The 20,758-nt window shown below is 41.7% G+C and overlaps 1 protein-coding gene across 5 annotated transcripts in view; it reads right to left on the bottom strand.

Annotated features, from left to right (window-relative positions):
* LOC141773944 (C-terminal-binding protein 2-like) overlaps positions 1-20,758 on the bottom strand; it is a 91,666-nt gene that overhangs the window by 15,681 nt on the left and 55,227 nt on the right. For 3 of the 5 annotated variants that reach the window (XM_074646140.1, XM_074646138.1, XM_074646141.1), the window contains one exon: positions 543-697. In XM_074646140.1, coding sequence (XP_074502241.1) covers positions 543-680 — 138 coding nt within the window. In that variant the 5' untranslated portion in view covers positions 681-697. Of the gene's footprint in view, positions 1-542; positions 698-15,620; positions 16,566-20,758 lie in introns of those variants that run through there. The other 2 variants (XM_074646139.1, XM_074646142.1) reach the window with 2 other exon arrangements.

The following is a 20,758-nucleotide window of genomic DNA, read 5'->3' as shown; positions in this document are numbered from 1 at the left end:
TGCTCGATAATAATTATCATATGGCCAAAGTTATATGGGCACTAATCCATGCGCACTAATTATTATTATTAAAACTAAAATATTAAGACAGAAATGACAATAATATATGAATCTTAAGAAAAAATTATATGATTCATATATATTGTTCAATATGTGACGTTGCTTGTTACTGCTCCAACACCTGACACATCCTTGTTTTAGTTCTTCATCTTTTTACCCTTTTTCATTTCAGTGAGGCAGATAAGAAACGTATCCACTCTAGACTTGATGTCTAAATGCTAAGGCTGCTAAAATGAGCTTATAAATAAAGAGCCTTCATGGAAAAAAAAACTTGAGATTTTGGACAAGGCTTTGAGAGCCATCCCAGGACGGCGATCCGTTTTATAAGGGGTTAAAAAAGTCAGTGCTACAGATTTGTATTAGTGCAGATAAAGATATAAAAAATAAAACGGAGGTAGTGAAATCCTGTTATTTTAAGAATTGAAGCATTTTCTACAAAATGAAAATTAAAAAGGGAGTCCTCTGAAAAGTTATTTTTGTACCTTTTCATGTATCTCCTGCGTGGATTGGGCATCGCAGAAAGCCACGGTGGCCAGGTCTTTGAGGATGGGCATCTCCACGGTGCAGTCGCGCCCATCCAGCAGCGCCACCAGGGGGCGCGGGTGCATAGGCCCATTCATAATCTGAGGCCGAATACCTGCAGAGAGAACAGAAATGAGAGAAAGAGAGGGAGTTAATTATTTATGTCTGGCACACACACAGTCAAGTGAGCTGCAGAAGAAGCAGTGAAATGTCGGAAATGCATCCCGCAGCAGGAAGTGTTTACACAGACTGGGACTGTGTGTTTTGCCTGTGTGATAGGCGGAATCATTGACACACACACACACACACCTGCCTGAATGTGTGTAGTTCTCTACTTTAAACCACTATCATCGTCTCCCTTACCTGGCAACACTGGTCGATATCACACACACACGCACACACACACACACACTCACACAATGCTGGTGATATGAATACCCCCCTCTCTCGCTGTTATCCACACTGTTACCAGGCAACAGGTCCTTTCACCCCATGAGGTCATCACCTCCATTATCCTATCACCGCACAGAAGCCGGCAGGCCTTCAGTGTGTGCGTCCCTGCACCTCCTGTACAGTACACACCTTTCACACACACTCTGAAGAAAAATCAGCAGGTATTCAATAGTTAAGTTTCGAACTTGTGCTCGTCTCCAGGTCTTTGGTCTCTCTTTGTCCTCGCCTTGCAGTCGAGTTGTGATACGGTTGCCCTTCAGGGAGGAAAGTGGCAAAAAAGAGACTGCTGGAAACTAGAAACGTGCGAGTAATGATGAATTCCGAGAGTCTTACGTGACTTATTGAGTCGACTCTGTCAGAATGTGCCAATTAACTTACTCTCCTTAAAATCAATGAGATGTATTCTATAGGTGAAAACTGAGGAGGGAATGTGAGCGTGGACCCAAATTCCACTAAAATGAGGGAAAAGAGAAAGGAGAAAGGGTGGAGGGAGGGGGTCCGCACACCACCACTCTCTGGCTCCCTGCTGCCTGTTGTCATGGTGATTAGAGGATTTGGGCAGGATTATGAAATATTTTATTTAGTGACATCTGCGCTGCTGGAGAGGACATCCAAGCCTGCTCGCTCCATGTCTGTCTCTCTAACTCCTCCAGTTTTGGGAAGCAAGGACGGTGTTTGTGACCTACACGACTACAACATGCTAACATATGTACTTTATGCAGATCAGATGCGTATAATGGAAAAACAAAAAACAAGAGGTTGAATGTAAACGTGGCAGTGTTTCGGTTTAACTGCGCTTCAATTCTGCTGCAGTAGGCTCGTTTTCTGTCGCGCACAGTTAATCGAAAAAGGTTGCATTGATTACTGATCCAAGTTTTAGAGAAGATGGCCCTCTGGTAATGCTAATTTCTGGTACTCGTCTACAATTTAAATGCTCTAAAAACCCATTTTCTCAATCGGCTGTTTACTATGAGTGACGGGATCCTAAATGAACGCAAACATTTCTGCCAAACAGTTTTGGCTGTTTCACGACAGATTTCTGTATTTGTGTGTATTTTTCTGTGCGCTTCTCACTGGTTTGAAAATTTCCAAAGCTCAGTTGTGAAAAAAGTTTTAAATTTGAATCTATATTTGATGCCAGTTGTTGAGTTGTTGGTTTATGTTGCCAGGCCACTGTCAATAAAAATCTGGTCACACCACACCCACACAGTCCTGATGAAGCAGAGTAGCAAAAATGTTCCTTAATAAATAATAACCAACAATGTTATCTTTCCAAACTTTGACTTTAACTTATTAACTAGCTTATTTAGTCATGAGTACTTACTGTTATACAGAATTACTTACATTTAAAGTCAAGTTTTCGAGGGCTTTAAGCTTAGGAGAAAGTATTTTCCAACCAGGCTATCTTTAAAGGGGACCTATTATGCTTTTGTGCTTTTTCCCTTTCCTTTAGTGTGTTATATACTTTTTTTGTGCATGGAAAATGTCTGCAAAGTTATAAAGCCCAAAGTTCACGCCAAAGGGAGTTACTCTCCCCCACAGAAACACTGCTCCTGAACTGCCTGAAATGCCTTGCTTGAAGTCCCGCCTTTTCTTCCGCTACATGATGATGTCACCAAGTAACACATTTGCATAATACCTGCCTGGAGGCTAGTTTGGCAGACCCTCAAATAAAGCTAGTGTTCAAGCGGAGCTGGAGCGGAGTCCGAAGAGTTTGGTTCGGTTGACCAATCGTAACAGTGGGCGAGCTGACCAATCAGAGCAGACTGGGCTTTTTGGGGTGGGGGCGGGGCAGGAGCTCAAACAGAGCGTTTCAGATAGAGGGTGAAAAGAGGTGCTGCAGCACAGCCGGTAGGAGAAAAGTAAAGCGTTTTGTAAACACTAAAGCATGTCAACATGTTCTAGTAGAAACCCCAAATACAAGTATGCACCTGAAAATAAGCATAATAGGTCCTCTTTAACAAAAACATCCCAATTCAGTATGAAAAATTTCGTCTCGTGTTTTATATTTCTCAAAATTATTTTTCCCAGTCAATATCATTTAAGCCTAAGTTACACAAACTAGTCTTTGTGTAAACTCAAAGCAAAATCTAAAATTACGGAGCTTTTATAGCGAGCAAACTTGTCCATTTCAGAAAAGATTCTGAATGCCACGTAATACAAACTTTAGATTCACATTGTACCTTTTACAAGCTGCATGCACCTCTGTGGTGCCACATCTTCTAAGGATATGCAGCGCTAAATGGATGCTGAAAACACACAGGCTGTAAATTATGCAGAGTCTGATGCCTTTACACACACACATACACACACACACAGTCAACATAAGGAATAACAGACCACCTGCGCTAGACCTATCAGAGAGAAATGGAAACAGGGGATTAATTTTAAAAAGAGCTTAGCAGTGTCATTAATATCACAGCTTTGACAAACTGACATACAACCTGCAGTTTTTTTTTTCAGAGTTAATTCCTCTAATAACTGGTGGTGTTCTCTCCGGTGGTCTGTTTCTGTCTCTGTTTCTATCAAACCACAGAGGAAAGTGAACAACGTTCAGACATCTCGGAGGCGAGAAAGTGAGTTGTGCGGCAAAAACTCTCTACAAGCAGAGATGACATATAGAGGAAGAGTTCACCACTCAGGGAATTAAAGATGAAGAAGTAGGAGAGGAGGGGAGCTGTGGGAAACAGGATGAGGAGGGAAGGAGGACAGTCTGGTGACGGATGAAAATAAAAATGGATCATCGGATCTCTTAAACTGTAAAACACCACTGATCACTTTTTAAACTGTGGAATAGGTCTTTAATGAGGTATTCCACCGATTTTACACATGAAGTTCAGTTTGCTCGTCACGAGACTTAACCCCTTTAACATCAGCTGGCCGGCCCGCCGGCTATTCTGTCTTACAGAGGCTGTAGCAGGCTCAGTTTACAAACTATAGCATGAAGATACTGGTATGACATGAAACTAAAAAACCTAAGGAATCCATTGTTACTAACCTATGTCATTCTAGCTTGTCGGGAAGAAAGCTAAATTTAGGCAAGGAAAAACTGGCATGGCCATTTTTTAAAAGCGTCCCTTGACCTCTGACCTCAAGATATGTGAATGAAAATGGGTTCTATGAGTACCCACGAGTCTCCCCTTTACAGACATGCCCACTTTATGATAATCACATGCAGTTTGGGGAAAAAAACATGCAGTTTTTTTGCATGCAGTACAAAAGTGTTATTTTTGCCTATACTAAAATGGTGTATTTGAAGATTTCTGCATACTGGGGTCCATAAACAGTTTTGGAATTGCATAACGTGGGTATCACTGTAAAGCTGAGACTCTTGTGGATCCAATGAGCCCAATTGTATTCATGTGTGATGATGTTAGTCTCCATAGCAGCCATTTCATTGTAGTGAGACCATTTTTTTTTTTTTAATTTGACGTCACTGTATAAAATGACCTGTGGTGACCTCTAGGATAATCACAGCCTCATGAAACTTTACAGCCACAAACTAGCGACCTAGAGCATTCAGAGGATGGATGGCTTTCCTAGGTAGATTGACAATAAGAGGGTTTCTGAGCAGTTTACACAACAGAAGTGCGCTCTATTCAATCTTTGAAAAATGCAATTCTTGCAGAAATCTGCAAATGTCATGCAAAAGTCTTTGATACCAAATCACAACATGGCTTTTTATATGGTGTTCCTCAAGTTCTTGGTGTTTTAATGTGGTATTTTGGAGGGATTATTGATCATTTTTTATCAATTCGAATGATAACAAATGGATAAATTTAGCACCAAATCTCTGTAATAAACGGTATCAACCCAAAAATTGCTGCAACAATTTATGAGACATAATAGAGCATGGGAATGGCCATCACAAACTTATAGCATCATGCTCTAAGCCCTTCTACACTTTCACAATTTATTTTAATTAATTAATTAATTGATTAATTATTTTTTATTTCTTAATAATGACTAGAACAACTGACACACAGTGTAAGGTTCTCAGTTTTCAGATGATGTACACCACTTCTATGTGACATCTACTGCTGACGTTTTATCTATTCCTGAATGTCCCCTACCCCTCTAAAAAAGACAGCAGAATGGTAAGGGGTTAACATTTTCTAACAGAACGCCTGCAAACTGGATGTGTGGAGTTTAAAAGATGTGGGCATTTAGACGGCAGGACAGGTCGAATGAAAAACACTTTTGAATTGCATTATTGGAAATGTAGTATACAGTGTTTTTGGAGCTTCACCCATGCTTGACACTAAAAGTCAACATATCTTAGCCTCTGATTTTTTCAATTTTGATTAGTCTTTTTTAAAACTGTCTCTTGTGAGTTCTCCAATTTTATGAAATTGCAATACTTCATCACAGCCTCCTCTGAGCAGTTTAAACCAGCAGAATGATCATTATCAGTTAAATCACCGCTTGAAACTTATTTTGATGAAACTATGTTCTGTTAGTTATTACTGACCTTTTCCTCCGGTTCTGTTTTTTTATTATTATTGCTTTGCTTTTATGTTTTATGTTTTGCTTACTCCGTTTTCAGGGTTTTGTATTGATTTTACGAGTAGAGGGTTTTATAACTGCTTTGTGAGCCACTTTATAAATTGCCGTAGAGATAAAGAGATTGTGGTTTTATTATATTTCATTATATCACAGCCATTAACATTATTATTATTGTGCCGCGCCCATAATAAAGGCAGGGCTTCATAAAAGCCTAAAAGATATCAAAAGATAATAATGATGGGAAGAGCAGAAAGGTGCATAAAAAAGAAATAATGTGGAAGAGGTGACCTCCATCTTTCTGTTCCTAATATAAGCTGAAAGCATGCATTACTTTCACAGGAGGGACTCATGGTGTGTGTGTGTGTGTGTGTGTGTGAGTGCGGTTAGTGTGTGTTAGCGAGGAGGACGAGGAGGAGGAGGGGCTGCTTGCCAAACACACCTGCGCCTCCTCATCACACTCCTGCAGAGTTCATTATCACAGCTCAGACTGGCTGAGCAAGAAAATACTTCTATCATCTAACAGTCACACACGAGGACACGTACCGCTACTCACACAGACGCGGCCTCGCGTGCACACATGAAAACACAGTAACACACACTCCCGAGATGAAAGGACAGAAAAGCAGCGAACACAGAATTACTTGCTTATATATTTCATACACACGCATAAGCAAGAAGCCGCTGGTGGAAAAAAGCAGCGTCACTTGTAGGAAGTAGGTCAAACTGCTGTTGATTAATTATATCCTATTTGCTAATAGCCTTTCTCCAGCCTAATAAGGCAGAACGTGGCACCGCATTTAACACTTGATGAATCTGCGGATAATTAACGCCTAACAAGGCTGTTAATGAGGGTCTTAATGACTCGGATACCTGGCCAGTGATTTCAAGGAGCTCTTTGGTTTTGGACAGAGAGAACTGAATCTTCTCTCAGTAACTCAGCCAGAGAAAAAGAAAACTGAAAATGGCAGTATGTTTATCATACATGAGGACAGGATTAGACAAGGGCTGTCAAAGTTAACGAGATAATAACGCGGTAATTCAAATTGGTTTTAACGCCACTAATTTCTTTAAGGCATTAACGCAACTTGCGATTTTTAGGTTGTGGCGGGATCAGATTTAAAGCTAAAGTAAAGATACTGGTATCATATGAAACTAGAAAACCTAAGGAATCCATTGGCCAACCATGTCATACTGTTAAGAAGGAGGTTAAATAACGCTCCAAACTTATGCTAAATTTTGGCGAGGAAAAACTGCCATGGCCATTTTCAAAGGGGTCCCTTGACCTCTGACCTCAAGATATGTGAATGAAAATGGGTTCTATGGGTACCCACGAGTCTCCCCTTTACAGACATGCCCACTTTATGATAATCACATGCAGTTTGGGGCAAGTCATAGTCAAGTCAGCACACTGACACACTGACAGCTGTTGTTGCCTGTTGGGCTGCAGTTTGCCATGTTATGATTTGAGCATATTTTTTATGCTAAATGCAGTACCTGTGAGGGTTTCTGGACAATATTTGGCATTACTCTGTGTTCTTAATTGATTTCCAATAATAAATATACACATACATTTGCATAAAGCAGCATATTTGCCCACTCCCATGTTGATAAGAGTATTAAATACTGGACAAATCTCCCTTTAAGGTACATTTGGAACAGATTAATCGTTATTAACTTTGAACAATCATGCGATTAATCGCAATTAAATATTTTAATCGATTGACAGCCCTAGTTTAGACAGTAATAAATCCACAACTGCTCGGGCAATCATAATGTGTACTCACAAAGAAATAAACACACGTTGTGTTGGAAAGGTGTTGTTGACTGAGGCTCTGTAACAGTCTCCTATCACCGTCCCTCCAGGGATCATCTGTCACATCAAAGTTAATGAGTTTTGGGGCTTTAGTCTCCAGTCTCACGCTGTCAGAAGTAAACTACACTTCACTACACTACATTTACGCCATCATTTTGAAGTTCTTAAACCACTCAGTGACAAGCTTCAACTGCACTAACTGCGTCAGGAGGGAAATGTTATTTAGAAAAAGGGCCGAGTTGTCGACATATGGGATGACATTCTCCAGCAGGTGCACCGTGTGCTCGCCAATTTCAAATAGTCCACAGAGATCATATTTCTTTTACTTTTTTTTGAGTGCACAATAATCACCAATCACCGAAGGGTGAACATGCAAACATAACAGTACACAGAGTATCCTCATATCCCCCGTCCCTTCCCTCTATGCTCATGGTAAACAAAACACACAAACCAACAAAAAAGTATACTTCAGTATAGGGCTGGGCGGTATGGCCAAAATCTTCTATCACGATATAGGTCATTTCATATCTTAATAATAATAATATATATCATGATATAGCATGATTTCTGGTAATCCAATAAATAAATATTCTATATTGAATAACCACATGTTAAAGCCTATTTTTGTATACTCCTGTGTGAATTAAATACTTGACAAATAAGATCAAAAGTAAAATGTACTGTGTATTTTCTCATTTTACGAACTTGAGTGCAAAATGAGCATACGTTTTAAGTGAAATTATAGTGGGAAAAAAGAAATATAGGCCTAGCCTTATCACAATACAAACGATATCGAAAAATGTATACAATAGACATTTTTATATTGTTTTGACGACATATATCGTCATATTGCCCAGCCCTACGTACGTATATTTTCTGAAACCGCACTTTAGTATCCCTTTTATCTATTCAGAAAGTAAACTAAAGCTGTGTTATATTGAAACCTCTCAGGTTGTGTTTTGTGTGTTAAAAGTCTTATTCAAGATGCGCTTGAATATAATGAGATTATACTATTGATGTGTTCTTGGCCTACCAAAATAATACCATTTTAATAAATTTACTAATGTACAATCTAAGTTTCATAAACATCTCATGCGTGCACTTTGAAAAAGGGTCGGTAATGCTGAGAAACTACCGAGAGTTCACTAGATTAAAAAAATGATCCAACAGAAAAACGCAGCCCAGTGTTGCCAAGTCGGCAACACTGACAGTCCGTCCCTTCTGGCCTCCCTCCAAAGACACTCCCCCAAAATTATCATCAACGTAAACAACGAACATGGCTATTGTTACTACTCACAGGTGTCAAGCAAGCAGCATGTGATTTATTGATTGACGTCGGGATGTAACGAGAATTTCAACAAATAGAACAAAAAATTTATTTGAACAACACTACCAACCCTACCTTTAAGTATGGATTACACTTACAGCCAATCAATGATTATCACACTATAAATATAATGAAGCACTAAATATATATTGCAAGTATACCCTCAGAAAAGCACAGTACACACCTAGTATACCAACAATATATTTTCAATATAGAAAAATATACTTGTTTTTGACTTGAGTGAATGCATGCACGTACACACGTCCCCGTGCATGCACGCACACACGCATACGCCCCCATACACACACACACACACACAGGGGAGAGAAACAAAACAAAAAGAAAAAAAATTTGCTGTAGCTATATCCATAAAGGCTCCCAGCCAAGAGCTCACATTTCTGAAATTAAATTAAAAAAAAAAATATATCCATAAGAGTGATGTCATAAATGTTTTTGGAGGATGTATTTCAAACTCTTTCAAGATGCACATTTGACTACAACTAAAGGTACTGCTCTGTCTTTTGCCACTCTTCTAGACGAGCAGTAATACTCAGATGAAAGGAAGCTGCTCCACCAACCCACTTTCAGTGGCTTGAGTAGAGAATGTCTTGCCTTAAAATATATGCTACACTGTACGTGGATCTGATAAGAACATGTATAAGGTCAGGGCGCCTTTTCAGGCATACTTTCAGTGCTACCATGCAGCATGAGTATGTGGTGTTGACTTCTTACACTCAACTCTACTGCAAGACTCCAACATTTTTTTTTAAAATTCACCTTAGTTTTTGTCCTGTATTTTTTGGTATTTATTTCTGTATTGTATTTATTGTAATGTTATGTTTCTCAAATCATTCAGTTTGTTACTGTGTGAAAACAACATTTGGTTTGTTTTAGGAGGGTCGAGGTGTACTTTTGATTCATGTTGAAGAATATAACCTGCTATCATGACAACTTTGATATCGTACAAACAAATATGTGCTTTTTTTTTTGTTTCTTGGGTTGTTGTTGCTTTTTTTTAAGAAAAAGAAACAGGGCTGAGTGATATGGTTGAAATCAATACCACAATATAGATTAAGAATATCTTTACTGATATAGATATACAACACAATATGGCAAAGGTATACAAAATCACAGCTTTTTTTCCTTTACATCAGATAACACTATTCAAATATGTAAAGCAAAAGCTTTAATGACTTATTTTGTTATTTTCAAATTTCAATTTACTTGGAATAATTTATTTGGACAGCAGAACTACTGAACCACAAGCAGAAATGATCAGTTCTGGTAGTGATATTAAGGGAATATTACACTGCCTCACTGTATATCTTATTTGGTTACTGCCGGCTTCTGTAAACTAAATGCTGATTACCACATGGACATGATTGGTCCTTGGGGAATATTACAGAGACTCAGATTAGCTTGCAGCTGCAGACGACTGTAATAACAGTCATCTGCTGATGTTAAATGTAAGCAGTAACATAACTGCGAACGGTTACCTTAGGTCTGTAGAAGAGAATTAGGCACATTTGTATCTATCATGTATTACGAGAAGACAGTTTGGGTCATGTTGAGATCATGTTATTCTGTGTTAAAAGAAATCAAATAATAAGAAAACGCACCATTACGTCAGCCTTCATCTCAAATGGCAAGTTATGGATTTCTAAACTAGTAAAAAGAGCACAAAAGGGGAAAGCATAAGTGAGACTTATCCCAATAATCACCCTAGGGTGGCTCCTACCACCCCCACTGATCACACAGCAGCTGGTCTCATGGCAGCACTTGTAGGCCAGAGGTCCAGCTACTAAAGAATGAAAAAACTGATCGCCTATGGCTCTTTATATTTACTTCACTTAACTCATGTCTTGCCACTTTCTTTCTGTTAACATCCATCTCCCTCTCTCTCTCTCTCCCTCCCCAGTTGTGTCGACACCAGCCTGGGGAGTTTGGCAGCAGCTTGTCAGTCGCCCCACCCAGCAGCCCGGCCCTATCTCGTTCCCATACAACTAAATTGCATTCTGAGTTAAATTAGGAAGGAAATGTACTTTGTAGCGGATTACGTTTGTTTTTTTATGTATCACAAATACCTTTGTACGTCTGCAGACGGCCGCAGCGAGTGACGTAGTACAACAAGCGACGCGCAGAGAAGGTGACGTAGTATATCGAGTGACCATGAATGAAAATATGTTGAATAAAAATGTTATTGAATAACGTTATTGAGAAATGACGGGTATAACCAGCGAAAAAAATCCACTGCTGGTGGGCAGAAAGGGGAGATGGATGGGTCTAACAAACACCGGACTCAACAAACACCCCCGGGATACTGATGTTTGTGTCCCGTGTGAAACATAGTCATTTCTTGCAATTGTTTTTTACGTAATTTTAAGACGAACCATAATGTTTTTTCTTAACTAAGCCTAACCCAGAAGGTTTGTTGCCTAAACCTAACTAAGTAGTTTTGTTGCGTTTTGTTTTGTTTCCATTTACAATGTTAATCACGTGTTTAAAACGGATAAAACTGTTTAAACTGGGATTTGTAATCCGGGAGAAAATACGCTCCACTCAAAGCGTATTTTGGTTATGCAGTTTAGTTGTATGGGAATGTAATTTTGTGTGAGACAGTGTCGAGCAGCCAGAACCAGAACCTGGACTCTAGGAAACAAAAGTAAAGCCAGAACTGTCCTTGTCCAAACACAGAGTCCCACCCAACACCAGACAAAACCCCAGACTAATTCTTCAGCGGGGCAAAAATGCACCACAGAGCCGTTTTTCAAGTGCCTACTTGCTGTTACGTAAACTTCTGGGAGCAGGAGTAGAAATAATAAATGACTAAAGATGGTTTACATTAGGCGCTAGGATATTTTGGCTGGTAGTCATTCGGATAAAAATGCAAATTGCTTGTGTCAATTTCCTGTTATTGTACCCAAAGTATTTTTCTCGACAGCCAGCATTGTCTGTAAGCCAGCAAGTAATAAAGAAAACAAAGCCAACAGCTTGACTAACTAAACCGTGTTCAGTGTGACAGCAGACGGTCTTATCCAGCGGAGGTCATGTGTTGTTACATCCCTCAAGGGAAGCTTGAATGGACTAAGACTGATATCATCCTTTAGCCAACGCTAATCACAAACTGCATGATTCTCCAGGAAGTAAGAAAACTTTTGGCAAGAGCTGGTTAGAGCGTACTTTAAACCACAAATGGATTACAGATGTTCCAAACTAAAAAGCCTTTTTGGATTCAGACAACAGAAATAGAAGTCATCTTTTTAAACGCTAGAGAGAGAGAGAGAGAGAAAAAAAACTCACAGAAATATGTCTCTCCTTAGTGAATACGATCTGGTGTCTAATTCTCTCGTTTGGAAGGGGTGATCTTGGAAAAGCGGCTCAGAAAGCTTTGCTGCCAGACGCTGTGAGTCAGAGTTTTCAGAGGGAGAAGGATCATTTCCTAAATAGAGCACAAACAATCGATGAAAGAAAAATAAACCCCAGCTCAAACCTGTGTTTCTCCCCTTGGGTTTGGAATCTTTAAATTGGTATTTAATAACATCGCACTACGCCGGTTATCTCCATTTCTAAAGCTCTATTCTCGGACGGATTGTGTGCTCTGGTTTTTGTGGTTTCACGGATCTCCAGCATGCCTCGGCTGGTTTACAAAGACGATTTCATTTGGAAGTTGACGCGCTCCCCACAGATTTACTTGTGGCTTGTTTGTGAGGTTGTCCCACACTCTGAAAGGTAAATTGTCCACTTGGGGACCGCAGAGTCGTATTAACTTACCTGCACTGTTGTGATTTCCTGAATAATTACACTGTGTACTCTGCCATCTCAAATCTCTGTTAATAGCCTTCTGAGACAGTTTAGTATCCTCACCTCACAGAGGAGAGACACACTTAAGGGACTCTTTTATATCCTGATGTCTTTTTCAACTGACTCTAAATTACAGGTGATTTCTTCCCAGTAAACCACTCATTCTTTTCACTCTCTGCTTGCCTCTTTCTCGCCCCTAGTGTGAAAGGTGATGAAATGCTGCTAAATTACTGAGACCGGTGTGATACATGCCACGGACGCTCCCACACCGGTCCCCGCATCAGTGGAACAATAAAACTGCAAAAACAAAAGGAAGTGAGGAAGATTTTCCATGGCAAGATGATGTCAGGGCCACAGCAGCGGTCGCTGAGTTCACAGCGAGCTTTCAGAGAAAACTACTCCGCAGTTGACGCGGAGCCAAAAACGGGCTCAACGGGCTTAGGACCAACAGCTGGTTCTGGTTACCTAGCAACTCCCAAGCTGGGGGCCTCAGTGATGGGATAGTCCGAGAGCGAGAGGAGGAGGAGAAGGAGAAGGAGGGGAGGGGCTGAGCCGATAACCCAGTGGGCTTTTCTTTGTGGCAAGTGCAGCAGTGAGACAGGAAAAGCTTGATTTCGTGATATCAAATCTTGGCCCCCAAAAGGCAACGTGCCACGGGCCACCCAACCTGGCAACCCCAAACACGGTCGGTGTTTCTCTGCGGCATTTTCCAGGGAGGCATCAGGAGCACAAACATGCTCGCTGTTTTACTGCGCACACACACACGCGCTTAGAGTTTGGCTGCACTTAGCTTCACACACACCCACAGATGATAACCATTAATGATCAGTGATTATCCGGGATGTCACAGATTTGTTGAATAAAATGTTCAAGGGCATTCACAGCTCTCAATGCCAATGCTCCCTTCTACTCTACTTCTGTTCTCTCAGTGCTGGTTGTGTACATCCACCTGCATGCTACATACAATATAAAAACAGCAATGATACACTCTATAACTGCGCATGCATGTTAAGAAGAAACCGGCGCCTGTATTCTTGGGAGTGTCTACTTTTCTTGAGTGTGTTTACGATCCCCTGGCATCGGTAGAAAAAGAAGGGAGGTGTAATCTTTTTTTTGGCAGACTTGCCTCCTCCAGGCCCCCACCGGACCCTATCAGCGCCCCGGCTACACCGCCGCCACCCCGGCCTGCTTCTTGTTCCACTATGTGGACACACAAAGACCTTGTTTGTCCTCCCTCCGCCTGCCCTCCTCCAAACTTATCACCACCCAAACGCCCGGCCAAGAGGGGGGCGAGGGAGGGGAGAGATAAAAGGATGAGAGAGGAGGCCAGGATATGTAGAAGTGTAAGAGAGAGTGGAGGAAGAAAGATGAAAACATATGCTGACAAAAAGATATCACAGGTGGTGTCAGTGGTAAATACAACACGACGTGAGAGAAGAGAGCATCCATCCATCCATCACCGTCTCCTCTTTAAATGTTGTCTTTTGTGCTTCGCTAGCAAGGCCTGAAAACAACCGGGGTCCTGAGACAAAAGCAGCTGTCAGTGCTGATGAACAGCGGACAGTGCACTCGGGCTTTACTTCACATGCACACACACACACACACACACACACACAAGCGAGTGTGTGCAGATCAGGAACATGTATACACACAAACACACACAAACCTGGCAGGAGACGGAGATTAGGAATCTGAGCTCAGTTACGTCCACACAGGCAAGCACTGACAGTTATAAACCATGGACGCAAAATCAAGAAGTATAAAACACATTTAACACATATCAGTCTGCAGAATCAAAAGGGTGCCATATGAAAATTAAACACATTTTTGACTGAATATTTCAGCCCAATGCCTCTAAGAGTTATGTTTACTCTGACGGCGCTGATTATTTACAGTAAACGAGGTATTTCTGCGATGTCGACAACGCTGGGGAAAATGGGGAGATGATTATGAGCCCCTAGAGTCCCACCACGATTAAACTAGTGTTTTGTGGTCGAAATTATATTTTAAATGTAATTTTTTATTACAGATTGTTTTTATTAGGGCAGTCAATCAATTCAAATTTTTAATCACGATTAATCGCACATTTTTTATCTGTTCAAAATGTACCTTAAAGGGAGATTTGTCAAGTATTAAATATTCTTATCAACATGGGAGTGGGCAAATATGCTGCTTTATGCAAAAAGATGTATATATTTATTACTGGAAATCAATTAACAACAAAACAATGACAAATATTGTCCACAAACCCTCACAGGTACTGCATTTAGCATAAAAAAAATATGCTCAAATCATAACATGGCAAACTGAAACCCAACAGGCAACAACAGCTGTCAGTGTGTCAGTGTGCTGACTTGACTATGACTTGCCCCAAACTGCATGTGATTATCATAAAGTGTCTGTAAAGGGGACTCGTGGGTACCCATAGAACCCATTTTCATTCACATATCTTGAGGTCAGAGGTCAAGGGACCCCTTTGAAAATGGCCATGACAGTTTTTCCTCACCAAAATTTAGCGTAGGTTTGGAGCGTTGTTTAGCCTCCTTCACAACAAACTGGTATGACATGCTTGGTACCAATGGATTCCTTAGGTTTTCTAGTTTCACATGATTGCAAGTTGCGTTAAAACGAATTTGAAAATGAGCCATGATTAACTGATAGATTATTAAAGATAACGAGCCCCACATACGTCTTTACATCCACAGTGTACGCCTGAATACACACGCTGTGACGGACAGCATTCACACACAGGACCAACCGTCAACTCTCTCTGCATAGAGCTTGTGTGCCCATTCTTTTGTGACCTTTGACCCTTCAAACGACGGCCCGTCTAATGACACCTCCTCTCGCTGCTGTGAGGAGTTCTGTGGTTTCAAACAGAGGAAACGCTGATATACTCGCATGGGTGCTTGCCCTCATGCATGCACACACTGTTTTCATGACACACTTCATTGCAAAAACATAAGAGGCTCATTAGCCTTAAAGCCAAATCCCTCCTCCCCCAACTCTCGCCATTACACACACACACACCCACACACACGCACACACACACCACAGCTTTTTATTATTACCTTTGATGACTACATGCACACACACACACACACATATGCTCAAGACAATGTGAAACATGCTCCTTGCCTGGGAAATGCTGTCTCCACATTCTTCAAATCAGGAGCTGCACATGGCAGAGGAAATGTGGTGGAGAGGGACAAAAAAAAAAAAAAAAAAGTGGGGTTTGGGGGGTATTCTCACACAGTATGCCCTGGGGTTATCCTCTCCTCTCTACCTCCTCCTCCAGTCTCCCTCCTTCCCTCTCTCTCTGTCTGTCTTCTTTTTCTCTCCCACTGCTTGTTTCCAAATCTGTCCTCCTTCGTCACCTCACTCCCAGTAGCTCCATTTCTCAGACGACTGGTACTCTTGAGCGGAGGGGAGGGGAAAAAAATGGAAGGTGGCACAGGAGGGCAGTGGGCGAGGAGAGGGAGGACGGGAGAGCGAGAACTACGATCGCCACCCCCCCGTGCGGTTAAAGAAGCGGCGCCGTCAACTCCTTTAATCTCCAACCAGGGGGGGGAGGGAGAGAAAAAAAAATTGGATCTCTACTCGTCTTCAGCCGGCAATCAGCACTTCTGAGCGTCCTCCTCTTTTCCGCCTCTTCAGCCAGATCACTTGTATCTTTTTCCTCTCCTCAGCCTCCTCTTCCCTGCTCCCTGCTCCCGTCTCCCTCTTCTCTCCCTTCACGGCAGGTTTGGGCTATTCATTCAGACGTCAGGCTCACTCCGTCAGCCTTTTGTTGCGAGTCACAGAAAGACAGAGAGAGAGAGAGAGAGAGAGAGAGAGAGGAGAGAGAGAGAGAGGAAGGGGTGGGGGGAGAAAAATGGTAAAAGACGAAAAAAAGACAGAGAAAACAAGCCGGTGCCACAGCTATGCAGGAGGAGAGGAAAGAGGGAGGTAAATAAAAGAGACGAAAGAGAGGGGGTAAAAAATCCTTGAAGAGCACCAGTCACAGCGAGAGGTGCAGCGCTCCTGGCACACGCACGACTCCCTCTTCCATTCTCTCCGACCTTCCCCTTCGCTCAACATATTTTCCTTCTCTTTTTTTTTTTTCCCTCCCCTCCCTCCTTCCCTCCCTCCCTCCCTGCCTCTCTGTTTTATTATTTGTGATCTGGCCTTCATGGTCCTTTAAGAGTGCCAGCCCCCTTTCCCCCCCTTCTCTTCTCAGTCTCGCTCCCTCTCGCTCACAAACTCTCCTTCACGATCTCGGTCTGCAATTTTGTTACCCTCGCTCTTTAACAGGAGTTGATTGGTTTTGCCGTTCAAAGAGCCATTAAGCGCCTCATTTCCAGGCTTCAACGCGGCGTTCACGTCAACACTTGTCATGCTTGCACAAAGGACCCCGAGACGTACATGCAAATCCAGAGACACACACAGGTGATGACTGTTTCACACCAGGACAGATATAGAACCTGTATGCACAAAACCACACCGGAGGAATGACACGCAAAGACATCTGTGAACTTGTCTTCTCGATTGAAAATCCCGCAGTTGCAAAATTAATTCCCACATGTAAAAATATCTACAAGTCTCCACACACCTGCTACTGAGCTCTCTGGGGATCAGAACAAGCACTGTTTCTCAGAGTGGTGATAGTGTGTGTATTCTTGCAGACACAAGCACAGTCAACTCCTACATGTGAACTTATGGTAACACTCAGAATCCTTCCCGGCGTCTAATTGATCCTGAGATTTAAACCCAAGCACAGGAGTAACAGATTAACATGTTTACTACGCTAGTCTGAGAGGGCAGCCCCACACATTGTCTCAGACTAACGACTTAAAAAGGATTTTGATAATGAAGGTTAAGAAGGGCTTCCAGGTCGTCAGACGTAGACACAACACTGTTAATTATTTTACATTTATCCTCAGTCTTTAGAAGAAAATGCCTGCAACTCCGAGGTCTGGAAAGTGAAGCCAATGCGGAAGTGCCTTAAACTTGCATTCTTTCTAATAGCCAGCAGGGGGCGACTCCTCTGGTTGCAAAGAGAAGTCTGATTGTATAGAAGTTTATGAGAAAATGAGCCTACTTCTCACTTTATTCACTAAACTTTGTAAACATGAGTTTATGGTCTGAATCGCTAGTTTCAAGTCTTCTTCAATACAGCATGATGTTCATTTAGTAAATTATGGACCCATTTAGAGTCAAATAGACCATAAAGCAGGGGATGCTTTAGGGCGTGGCTACCTTGTGATTGACCGGCCGCCATGGCGTTGTCCGAATTTTATCCCTTTCACAGTGGGTTTCAGTTCATGAAAGTTTAATTACAACCTTTTTGGTCACCTGAAAATATCTTCTTCAGCGTTCGTTTGTACTTAGCTCCGCCCTTTCTTTTCATTTCTGGTTGCAAATGATGAAGATGGTGCCAGCCAAAAACCATGACGGCGACGGACGAAATGCCGAACTCAAGGTTCAAAACGGCAGTCCACAAACCAATGGGTGACGTCACAGTGACTACGTCCACACAGGACAGAGACTGACTAAGCGTCACCACTATGGCGTGGTGCGTGTGTTTGAGACAGAGAGAGTAACAAAGAGAGGGGAAGTGGAAGGTGATGAAAATAAAGAGATATTTCGGTAGTTTGTATTTTTTAAACTACATTTTAGTCTCGTCTTTTTTCATCAGTGCAAACATTGCATGTTTGATATCGTCACCGTTAGTGTTTACTGATGTCGGTGCTGTTTCTTCTAATCTTGTGTTAGTCATGAAAAAAAAGGTCATTGACAAGCCTATTTGGTCATAGTTTTTGTTAACAAAATTAACACTGTTTTGTAGAGGGAACATGCATTCTGAAAATGTGTCATCCATTACGGTTAAGTAGTGTAACTATTTTGATAAATGATGTCAAACTTTTTGATTGTTCAAGCTTTTCAAATGATTTCAAAAGATTTGCTTCTTTTCCTTCATCATGCATCATAGTAAACAAAAAAATATTTGGGTTTGGACTGTGGGAGAGAAATTTGAAGACGTCACCTCGGAACATTATGATGGACATTTACTACAATTTTTCAGATTTTATAGACAAACAATGAATTAATCGTGAAAATAATCTGTAGATTAATAAATAATGAAAATTGCTAGTTGCAGCCTCAAAATTGTATTAGTATATGCCAGAGGAGCAGAGTACAAAAGAGACTCCGGCTCTGGAGACCAAAGCTACGGTCTCCCCCGCGTCCTTCGACCGCGGCCAACACCGTTTTGCAAGACGGGCTTCACTAGATATAACTTTGCGGTTTTGTTGCTTCCGTGTAGTTTTTGTTGGAGTCTCGTCTGAACAGCGTAGCCACACGCGAGCGTGCATGGGACACCGACCCGCAATGATTTATACATGTAAGAAGTTACAAACAGTCCCTTTAAGTTAAGTTTAAAGATCCCCTCAAAGCATGTTTTAAGACCTAAATACTGATAGACATTCTTACACTTACATTAAATCTGCTCCTTTTCATTCACTGACAAACCCAGAATCTGTGATTATGCAAACATTGTTCATTTCTAAATTTTACAGAAGTGTTTTCTCTGTTTTACATCATCGTAAATTGAATATTTTGGGGTTTAGGACTGTTGGTCGGACAAAAATAAGCAATCTGAAGAGGTCACGTTGGGTTCTGGGAAGTCATGATTGACATTTTTCTGTTTTCTGACATGTTATAGTCTACATCATCGATCAAAAAGCTTATTGACAGATGAATCAACAATGACAATAATTGTTAGTTGCAGCCCTCTGACGACAAATGAATCCATTCTACTCTGTTTTAAACTGAGCAAATAAAGAACAAAACCAACGCACTACACTCTACTGTACTGTGTATAACAGTGTACTGCATGTATTCACTGTAAGTTCAACAGGAGTGTAGTGAGTTTAAAGGGCTCCATTGAGGAGGTTTGGTTACAACATGTAACCAGAGCCCACAAACCAGGCCTGGAGTAAAAAAGCCTCATTCATGAAAAGAGAGCACTGGAGGGAGATGGAGAGGGGTCTACGGGATAATTTGACCTCTAAAATTCACCATCCCATCTGCCTCTTGTGATCTACATGATGTGCTGTTGCCAAATGATTGAAGCACGAGTGAGGGTGAGAGGAGAAGAGGGGCAGTGGGAAACACGAGGGAGGGAGAGAGAGAGAGAGAGAGAGAGAGAGAGAGAGAGAGAGAGAGAGAGAGAGAGAGAGAGAGAGAGAGAGAGAGATGGCACAGCTGCAGGTGGACAACAGATGTTGAGTTTTTTTTTGTTTTCAGGGAGGCGATCGCAGCACATAAATTCTTGTTCTCCCATTCATACCCCGTCTGTGCACCGCTCCACCTCTCCAACACCATCACTCTCCTCCTCCACCTTTTCCTTTCTCTGTGGCTTGAGCCTACTGGCCTGATTAGAGAGAGAAAGAGATGTAAAAGAGGATGTGCAAGACGGTGTGTGTGTGTGTGTGTGTGTGTGTGTGTGTGAGAGAGAGAGAGAGAGAGAGAGAGAGAGAGAGGATGGGGGGATGATTGGGGGAAGGCGTTGCTTATTACATCCCTCATGTATGCTGCAGGCTTAGACAAATAGAGTGTGAACAGGCATCCATGAAAAATGAAACAGTGAACAAATACACACACACACACACACACACACACACACACACACACACACACACAGTGGGATACTGACTCATCCAGTAACTGGCTGCCTTAAGTTTAGCTTCCTCAGAAATGTGTGTTTTGGCCAAATATCTGAGAAAAAACATAATATAAATTTAGGATCAAATATGCTATGCAGTGATGGCTGCGCCACACACATACAGACACACACACACACAAATCCTGCTCCCTGTGTGAGACTAAAAACACTGTGAAACACAATCCCGTTTACAGTCCCGGGTGATCCTGAACACGACTGACATGCCTACTGAGAAATGTATAATATTTTCCTCGGGTGCAAATGAGATTCATCTGCACCTCTAAACATATCTCCCCCTCGCTTTTGTTAAAACACAGCCAAGCAAAGTGTCGAGCTCTGGAACGCCTCGTCACACACACACACACACACACACACACACACACACACACACACACACACACACACACACACACACACACACACACACACACACATTGCATACAGAGAACATGGTCAGCTCTGTCTCTTCTTCATTCTGGTTTAACACCCGTGAAGATTTCATTTTCTCAAAATGAATTATTCAGGGTGACTCCTCGGTTGGCAGTGAGAGGAGAGGAGAGGAAAGGAGGAG

The sequence above is a fragment of the Sebastes fasciatus genome, chromosome 9 (assembly GCF_043250625.1).
Source record: "Sebastes fasciatus isolate fSebFas1 chromosome 9, fSebFas1.pri, whole genome shotgun sequence".
In the NCBI taxonomy this organism is placed as follows: domain Eukaryota; kingdom Metazoa; phylum Chordata; class Actinopteri; order Perciformes; family Sebastidae; genus Sebastes; species Sebastes fasciatus.
The sequence above is the reverse complement of the archived record's forward strand: the minus strand, read 5'-3'. Positions and strand labels throughout refer to the sequence as shown.